The 10,252-nt window shown below is 40.1% G+C and overlaps 1 protein-coding gene across 1 annotated transcript; it reads left to right on the top strand.

The window, feature by feature from the left end:
* Positions 1–214: 214 nt before the first annotated feature.
* Positions 215–8,224, top strand: LOC120573181 (acetylcholinesterase-like). The gene is made up of 10 exons (XM_039822720.1): positions 215–281; positions 1,151–1,459; positions 3,363–3,597; positions 4,981–5,113; positions 5,203–5,354; positions 5,503–5,689; positions 6,117–6,427; positions 6,867–7,076; positions 7,172–7,329; positions 7,898–8,224. The coding sequence occupies exons 2-10, from the start codon at positions 1,159–1,161 to the stop codon at positions 7,990–7,992; spliced, it is 1,782 nt and encodes a 593-aa protein (XP_039678654.1). The 5' UTR covers positions 215–281; positions 1,151–1,158; the 3' UTR covers positions 7,993–8,224.
* The last annotated feature ends 2,028 nt before the right edge of the window (positions 8,225–10,252 follow it).

The raw sequence follows: 10,252 nt of genomic DNA, 5'->3' as shown, positions 1-10,252 counted from the left end.
GCATGCCTGAAGACATTATTATTATTATTATTATTATTATTATTATTATTATTATTATTATTATTATTATTATTTTTGATGTTGTTTCATTAATAGTGCTATTTAGTTAATTAGAGTAATTTTAAAGTGTTGTCCATACTTGTATAATTGCTGTTGTAGCAGTTGTAGTTGTGGGTGACGCACAGGGCCAGCGACTGGACAGAGGGATTGTATCCACGCCTTCTCCCCCCCCCCCCCATCAATGCTTCACTCCAGCGAAACACAAACTGCTAACTGACAAGGTACGTCACTAAGGCTTTTTAAAATTTGGTATTTGTACATTCACTATCAGGAAATTATTTTTTTAAGGAGTTTGAAGGATCTCTTAGTCAGCGCGTCTCTCAATGCGTGCGTCTCCGTATTAAATCTGAGCGCGGCTTTTCCTCTGGAAGCTCGCTATTTGTTCAGTCTGTGCCTTTTGAAAGTAAAAGCGCCTCCACCAGCCAGCTGCGCGCGTGCAGTCACTTGCAACTTTATATTCGCTAACGGCCTTATTGTTTCCAGAAATGTGAGGACTATATTTTAATTATTACGTAATTACCCCTCTCTCTCTCTCTCTCTCTCTCTCTCTCTCTCTCTCTCTCTCTCTCGCTCGCACATACACACCCGCCATTCTGTTATATTGTACTGTATTACTGTATTATTTGAAGAACTTTGATGCACATTTTGCTCTACCAAATATGTAGGTTGAATGCAGTTAACCAATCTGCCAGCTGGTTTAGGCACTACTATCCTATCCTATACTATACTATACTCTTAAATATGTAGGCTAATAAACGGGATTAGTTTTTAACAGCACCCACACTACACTGACATGGTTTAAAAATAAATGTGTTCATTTCAGCAGTTATGAAAACACACACATTCTTCATGCAATTGAAGGTGTCATCGCCCACAGTACTGTATCAAAAAAGATTGAAAATGAGAAACCTGTGTATAAAAGTATAACTTCTTTGTGATAGAGTTAAGACTGTCTTTGGTGTTCTGGCTGAATCAGTTGTTATAGGCCCATTCATTATTTAATGTTATATTTCAATCTAATAAGCTACATTTCCATATAAAAAGATGAATAAGAAAGTGTTTGTCTTTGCTTTTTTTTTTTTCTCCCCAGGATTTTCCATGGCAACAGTATCTCTGTGCAATGGCTTCACCCTTCTTCTTCTGTTACCTAATTTCCTGACTGTATCATCCGCCACCCAAGATGACCTTGTAATCAACACCAGGCATGGAAAAGTTCAAGGGAAGTTGCTTCCAGTGATGGGTGGTGATGTTAGAGCATTTTTGGGAATTCCTTATGGTAAACCTCCTCTGGGTAAACTGAGATTCAGAGCACCAGAGCCAGTAGAGAGATGGGAAGGGGTGAGGGATGCCACCAAATTCCCAAATTCCTGCTACCAGTTGCCGGATACAGCCTTTCCAGGTAGCTACTGTATACACTGCTGTAAACATGTACTGGGGATTATTCAAGGTGTTGAGAGTTACATCCCTGCCAAAAAGAATGTCCAGAGATTAAAAACACCTGTCTGAAATGTCAGCCAGTACTTGATGTCAAGCTAGAACTAGACAGAGCCCCTAAAGTCCCAAAATATTTTTTATTTATTTATTTGTATGCAAACGAAATTATATCTGTGCACACAAGTTGTTTTTATGTACAAACAATATCCATATATTCTGCACACAAGTTATTACATTATGGTTAAATGTTTATTTTCCATAATCTTGTATTTCATGCAAAACAAAATAAGTAGCATAGCATTTTATCATAGTGTGGCATAGTGTGCATGGACATAAACATGTGCACCCTTTGTTAACAAGTGTTAAACTCTTAGCATGAGCTAATGAAATGTGGGTCCAAGGTAAGCACATTAATTACAAACATGAATTTGTCCCTCGAGCAGTTGAACTTCCATATAATTGAGGGATTCACGAGAAAAGAATGATAGAATTTATGCAGCGGAGGCCAAGATATCCTGACTTCTAGTCCCTTTCAGAATATTCTAACCTCTGAAAACCTTGGATCCTACACTTCCCATTATGCAACTTGATAGTGTCTCTTTGTCCCACTGTACCTGCCTGGTAAATGCTCACTTCTTTTAAACTGCTCATCCCCTGTTTTGTAGTGCATGCGTTATAAATTTTAAATCTCTAAGCCTGAACCCCAAATAAAGCTACCAAATGAGCAAAAAGTCGTCTAGAACACGTATAATAGACGTCCTTCTTTGACATCCAGAAGATGTCCTCACAGGAGCCAGAATGAAAGTTTATTTTACTTCTTTTCTGGACGTTAATAAAAGATGTGTTAAAGACGTGATTTATGGACATCCAGAAGATGTCCTCTCGGGAGCCACACACAAAACATTACTATAACAATAATCATGGTTGATTTTAAACACTTTAAGTTGCCCCTTTAAATTCAAACTGCATACTTAAATAAGACTGAGTTGGAGGTTTTACACTTGGATGACCAATGTGTGACAAGGTACCGAAGGAGTCTAGCTAAGTACATGTTTGAATAAAAGGTGTGGCAATGCTAAATGTAAATAAATAATGTATGGTTCTGCTGCACTGGTAGCAAAACATGGATAAGTTTGTGAAAGGACTGCCAGGTAAATGTAAAGCAGACGATGATGCTACACCAAACATCACAACTACCAAAACAAAGACAAGAAAATATGAAGTGGTGACCACAATCCAATCTAAGGAGCCTGATTTGACTGCCAATTGTCACCTCATTGACTATCCCTTAGCGGACCAACAGCTGATTGTGATCTCTCCCTCTCTCTCTCTCTCTCTCTCTCTCTCTCTCTCTCTCTCTTGCATCTCCAAACAGTTAACAGCAATATACATATACACAAGCACACATATCCAAATTAAATTTGATACAGCGCCCTACTCAAGAGATGGATTGGGGCTGGGTCATGGATACATAGCTATTTTTACACAGCCACCTGTCAGGTTTGTTTCGAAGCCAGCTATAACCAGTGCCAGGCATATGTACAGAAAAAACACCCTTTACTCCAAATATAGATATGACAACACAGATAGACATGGACAGAAGGCACTGATGTTTGACTGGTGTTTCTGCTTTGGACAAATGGGATTCATTTTTTTGTGTACTGCTTTTGTAACAATTTTAGAGCTATATAAGTTAATATCTAATTTCAAAATACTGCTTGCAAGTGTCATAATTAAGTTAAACTTTAACTTTGTATGTTTACCTTTGAACATCTGAGGGAACAGAGATAAGAGTATCTAGCAATTGCTAGACTACAGTCCCAATCAGTCCCTCCTGACATTGATACAATAATGTCATTTTTTTCCAGGGTTCAAAGGTGCAGAAATGTGGAACCCAAACACTCCTGTGAGTGAGGACTGTCTGTACCTAAACGTCTGGTCCCCATTTTTCAACAAAACCCAGCCTATGCCCCCACAACTTGCTCCTGTCCTTGTCTGGATCTACGGAGGCGGGTTCACTCTAGGAACATCCTCTCTGGACATTTATGATGGTCGCTTCTTGAGTAAATCTGAAAGTGTTGTTGTGGTATCAATGAATTACAGGTAAGAAGTGAAGTAAATTTAACAAAAAAATAGTGTACATATTTACTGTACGTAACTGTAACTAATTGGCAATTAGCAAAAAGGGGAACATCTTGGATTAGGTTCTGTTCTTTACATACTTGGCGTGACAGTGGATTCTTGTCTACATTGGAAGTTGCACAAGGTCATTAAAAATGATAGATGGTTTGGGTGCAAAAAGCAAGCAAAGGTAGCCTGTCAAGCCAGACCCACATCAAGATGTTGGGTCTGGGAACTCACCATTGGCAGGGCTCAATCCGAGGGGTGGGATTAACGGTTGTCTTTCAAATTCCCTCTGCACGCAATAGGATAGCTACAACCAGGCAGAGCAAGAAGAAGGTAGCGAAGCTAGTTGATAGATTAAACTTTTGCTGTATCCAGTCGGCAAAACTCTGAACACATCTTTCTTTTTTAAGAATTGCTTCAGTGCTTAACTCCAAGTCTTCCAGAGTCGCGGCCAAAACCGATTCAAAGACCGCTGTTTGCCAGCAGCAGTCATCTTCTTAATTTTCAAGTAGCAGGGAATTCACGCGGAACCGTCGCAACTCTGCCGTCCTTATGTTAAGCCCGCCCACCGACTCTATACACAATGTGATTGGCCTGACCAGAATTTGGTTTTTCCAGCTCACAAGCCAACGGAGAGTTGCTAGACTAGAAGGCAACAGTGGTTCCAGTAGTTATCGGAGCACTCAGTTTTTGGAATTTGTTACTTTGGCCTAAATATAGCCTATATAGATAATATTTCTGATTATGGCATAGCTTTCCCCTGACCCAATTAGGCTATAGTAATGATTAAAAAAAAACACAAATGCTTGATCAAGGGCCCGGCCCTTGACTATTAGGACTACAAGGTACAGCAAGTCTGTTGTGCCTACAGCAATTTGACCGCACAACAATAGACTTATAAGCTCTTAGGCATCTTAAACTATGAGCATACTGTATATATCAACACTCAACTTTTAAATACAAGCTTGTCATGTTTCCTCAATGTTTTTACTGTCTTGTCCTTGTTGTCATTTAATTTTTTTGTATTTATGTTTTTAATGTTATGCAGTAGGCTGTATAACGATGGAGCGTGTAATGGTGAGCACATGAATTTCCTACTTGTGGATAATAAAGTTTACCTTGACCTTAACCTTGACTTTGACTGACCCTGGCTGCAAATTACATTTGCTGCCGCTAGGGTGCGTCTAGATTTCTACGCTAGAGCAAAGGCGTTTGGAAACAGGAAAGTCCTTATCCCTATGTGCAATACCGTTCTCTTTTCTCATTTAGATGGGATGTGGAATCTGCAAGAGTAGGTGGAATTATCTTCAGTTAAATTCTGTTAACATCTTTCCTCATTCTTGTGCTCATCTGTTACAGACTTGGAGCTTTTGGTTTCCTGTCTTTTCCTGACAGCAAGAACATCCAGAGCAATGTAGGCCTGCTGGACCAGCGCTTGGCCCTCCACTGGGTAGCCAACAATATAGCTGCATTTGGAGGTGATTCTGCAAAGGTAAAATGTTTTCGTCTAAAATCAGATCAGAACATTAGTTTAAATTGTAGTTTAAACAATAAAAACAAGCTGTTGGATTTCGTTTCCAGGTGACTCTGTTTGGGGAGAGCGCTGGTTCAGCATCTGTGGGCTTTCACCTGCTCTCCCCAGGCAGCCATGGTCTTTTTCAAAGGGCTGTGATGCAAAGTGGCTCTCCTAATGCACCCTGGGCCACAATCAGCCAGACTGAGACCTGGCGCAGGTTGGGTGTATTCATTCAGTCACCTGCTTAAATGTTTTCACTCCCTCTGTCACAAATATTAGTTTAAAATGTGTCTCTTTCTCCCTCACATTCCTCGTCATTCGTTCCGTCACCAATTGACTTTCTACCTCTCTACGCTAACATCCAGATCCATGAAGCTGGTGATGTTACTGGGGTGTCCCACGTCTCCTCCAGCTGATATGGAAGCTTGTCTGCAGCACGCTGATCCTTTGAAAATCTCTATGAAGCAATATGACGTTTTAATACAGCCTACAATCTTTGCGACACCCTTTGTCCCTCATGTTGATGGGGACTTCATATCAGATAAAGTCGAAGTAGGTGTGTGTGTGTGGAGATGCCAATGTATGAATGTGCCTATTGCACATGTAACATGTTTTTGTGTGTATTATAAGTATTATATATTTTCAACATCTTATGTTATAGCTGATGTAGCAAATGTCAATCACCCAAAACCATTGTTTTTAATTTAGCATTTGAAATACTATCTTCATTTGAATTACTATTTTCCAGGTTGCCGCACTTTAAAGACTTTAACACATGGAAATGCATGCTTATATTTAGTTGATAATCTTTCTATGATGTAACCTGGCTACAAGTAGATGTCAAACATTGACTAGCTGTATCCTGGTTTAAGCTCTCATCAAAACTAAGCTCACTGGGCAATTATCACAGTATTATTTGACAAAAATTGAAAAACATCTTGCATCAAAACACCAGCTACCTTTTTATTTTTCCCTGCAGGTGTTGCTTAGTACCGGTACCCTCCCAAAGACAGAGGTCATGTTTGGCCTAAACAGGGATGAAGGGACCTACTTCCTAGTTTATGGAATGCCTGGATTTAACATCACCGGTCAAAGCCTCATCACCAGGAATGAGTTTCTGAAAGGAGTGGCGATTTCAATGGCCCATGCAAGTGATGTCACAAGAGATGCGGCCATTTTCCAGTACACTGACTGGACAGATGAGAATAACAGGATGAAAAATCGCGACTCGCTGGGAAGTCTGGTTGGAGACCAACAGTTTGTTTGTCCTGTGCTAGAGTTTGCTAACAGGTAAAGAGCAATTCTGAGTTGCAATGGTATATCCTCAGCCTTGTCTGGCCCATTGTATTCAGGCACCTCCCTACATATTGCATATTTAAACTTAAGCCAAAATGCTGCACAGTGGTTTATAGTATAATGAGACATAATGTTACAACTGTGGAAAGTCATCACCCTGGCAATCATTTAAATATTTCATCATGATGAGCAAGAGAAGAGAAGTAAAAATATGTTGTTTACTTTATAAAAGTATTTTACTGGAAATGTGCATTTGTATCTGTATGTTTTTGACAAATTGAGCCTTGTCTACAGAATGACGCTACAATTATTTATCTTTTCATTGGCACCCTCACTGCATCAATGCAGTACTATAATCCAAATAAATAAGGGGCTGTTTATTTAACCTGACATTGCAGTGCAAAAATAGTTTAATATTGTCATTTCCCTCCAGGTACTCACAACGTGGTGGTAAGGCTTTCCTTTATTTATTTGACCACCGGTCTTCCGTCAATCCTTGGCCAGAATGGATGGGTGTTATGCACGGCTACGAAATAGAATTTGTCTTCGGAATGCCTCTGAATGTATCCCTGGGATACACGAAGAATGAAGTAAACATGACCAAGAAGTTTATAAAACACTGGGCCAACTTTGCCCGGAAAGGGTATGCATAAGCAGATAGCCAATCAGTCACTCAAATTGTTTAGGGACCCTCATGGCACTGTGGATTTGTCTTAAAATGGCTTTTGTTTTTGTCAGTAATCCAAGCATTGATGGAGCTAACTGGCCCGTGTTCACCCCTGAACAGCAAGCGTATGTCACTCTGAACTACAACCATCCAGAACAAAAGAGGATGATGAGAGCTAACAAGTGTCACCTCTGGAACAAATTAATGCCCAAAATACAAAAAGTATCAGGTACAACATCTATCTATCTATCTATCTATCTATCTATCTATCTATCTATCTATCTATCTATCTATCTATCTATCTATCTATATCTATATCTATCTAACGCACACACCCAGAACTCTATATAGTTATTAGAGTAGGAGGCGTTGCGTCAGTCTCTGCCAGGGAGGCGTTTTGCCTGGTTTAGCGTGTGGAGGAGATTTGTATCCTGACTTGCACCCCTCCACTTCACCACAGTTCTGAAGGTCTGAGTGGGAGTAGAGGAGGGTCAGTCATCACTTCACTGAACACTGATCACACACAGGGTGAATAATACTCATACACCTCTCCACTGTGGTCATTATTCACACGCACACACACACACACACACACACACACACACACACACACACACACACACACAAACATCATGTAAAATATTACCGTATTTTAGATCAATTTTATTTAAAGTGACAGGAACAGAACATGAAAATAATAGTAACTAAATCAAATTGCACAAATCAGCTGTCTTTCAACAATCCCATTGTGAAAGATTACAAAATAAAAGTCTCTCTGTCTGCCTCTTTCTCCACAGATGATCTTCGGTCTTGTGTTAAAGCAAATGGGCTCATACTCCACTGTAATTACACCTTCCTCCTCATTCTGTTGGTTATAACTTTAACCTATTGATAGAGTGATGAGACCTATGTTTTATACAGCCATATACAACAGTTTAAATTAAATATAGTGGTTTGGTCTTTACGGTTATTTAAAACATTTTGTGATTGGCCTACTGAATTGTATAGTTAAAGAAATTGTGTTTTATTTATGGAGTGTGTGGTTTAGGTAAACGCTCCTGTTTTTTTGGAACTGTACAATAACGAGCATTCACGATTGCTTCATAAAGCCACTGTATGCAGCTGCATACTGTAGAAATATATTGGGTTTAGAATAAGAATGTCCTGTAGCCTGGGATGGCCTCGCTGTCTCCTCCTGTCTGGCATGTGTAAGATAAGACGGGTTCAAATTTAGTGGAGCAAAAGTGCTCCTCATTTGTTTAATAAACAATTGGAACAGAATGCACCTAATGAAATCTCTTAAAGGAACAGACACATCTCTGGGCCGCAACTTCTCTATCTTCTCGGAGACAGAAAGTCGGAGTGATATCCAACCAAATGGGCGCATTACGCAATGGCGGAAGGAGGAACCTGAAGATGAATAAAAGAATAGGGAAAAGGAAGGTCCGTGTCAGACCCGGAAAGACTTTGTTGGTGGTTAGGAGAGAAAGTCTCGGGGAGCGGCTGATCCATATGCATATGAAAGATCTGTTTGCAATATCATTTTACTAAAGATTGTTATAGTTTAACTGAACGAATCCTGAGTATTCATTTCTTGGTCTGCCTTTCAACGAACACAATAAGAAAGGGGAAACTTTGAGAAGTGACCGGTGGTTCTTAAAAGACTCTGGCTTTTTGGCAAGAGTAGAATCGGTCGCTTTTTCCTACATGGTGACCCCGACGTGAGGCAGAGACCAGGAAACCAACAGAAGCCAACCAGAACTTTTGGCTGGACTTCACACACTCAGACTCTTCTCTCCGGATCCAAATGGTGCACCAAAATTAAAGGTAAGAGAATTCCTGTTTTGTCTTTAAGAAAGACCAAAATTCTCACATTCGGACCTCAAAACTAAATTTCTTTTGGATCTGTGAGGGTAAGACATCTTGGGTTTTAATTAAAAATTGGGCTAACCAGTACTGTAAGTGATATTGCACGCAGAGACAGACGCGCCGAGTCAAGGAGTGTCGCCTGGGGAAAAACTGAGAACGCCGAAAGTGAGGAGTGTCGTCCAGTTTAACTGAGAACGCCAGTGAGGAGTGTCGTCCAGTAAAAAGACACCTCGAGTGAGGAGTGTTGTCTAATAATAAATGTCCTGTGATTACAAAGTAAAGACATCTCGCGTAGAAAGAGCTGTCTAAAGCTGACTGGAAAACTGGGTTTCGAGATATGGTCTAAGAGGGACACCTGGTGGAGAATTGGTGTCACTATATAAAATTAAAATAAAAAATCAGAAGTGCATAAAGTAAATTGGGGACACGCACTAAAGAGTAAAAAACAAAAATGCAAAAGTGATCTCACAGGGCGATTTGCCCATAGCGATCCAGTCTCGAAAACCCAGGTGAAAAGCAGTGTACTAATGTGTTTGGGGTGGATGATGTGAGCAGTCAGTGTATTCATTTGTGTGGCAAATGTTTATCTAGTTTGGGTTAGTAGACTGTTAGCGTGTTGGTTTAAAAATGGCTAGAGAGTGTACTCCTAGGAGACAGACGCGTAGAAGTTTTAATAAATTATATAGAAATAATATAATATAATAATCAACATACTTGGTGGGACAAAAACGCTAAGTATTGGATCTAGGAAAGATAATAATATAAAATCCTCGGTATATTAAAGGGGGTAAATAATTATTGAAGAAAATAGTCAGGAAAGCTGACAGTGAAATCCAAACGCAGGGAGAGGTGTGAAGTGGGCCGCGCAAAACGTGCGGACTGGATCAAATTACGCTTTGGGCGAAAAAGGGGAGTGAACTGTCTGTGACTGAGCGGCTGCAACACACACACACACCTCGTTTTTCACTAAGGAGAAGTAGGGAAAACTTTATTGACAGAACCCTACATACACACATACACACACACACACACACCCCTGTTAAGATAGAGCACTAGAGGTGCAGACAGGACGACAGCCAGCGAGCAACTAGCTCAAATTTCACGCATACACACACACCCTCAACCGAGAGGGAGGAGTCCAAGAAGTTTTGAGCATACACATAGCGGTTTCACATACCACACACACACTTGCTTCATGCAATGAAGAAATGCTTTGCACTGATACACTGTTTGTTTGTTTTTGCTATTAGGGACAATTGATAATGTGATATGTTTCCCGTATC

Source organism: Perca fluviatilis, chromosome 2 (assembly GCF_010015445.1).
Source record: "Perca fluviatilis chromosome 2, GENO_Pfluv_1.0, whole genome shotgun sequence".
Lineage (NCBI taxonomy): Eukaryota > Metazoa > Chordata > Actinopteri > Perciformes > Percidae > Perca > Perca fluviatilis.
The sequence above is the reverse complement of the archived record's forward strand: the minus strand, read 5'-3'. Positions and strand labels throughout refer to the sequence as shown.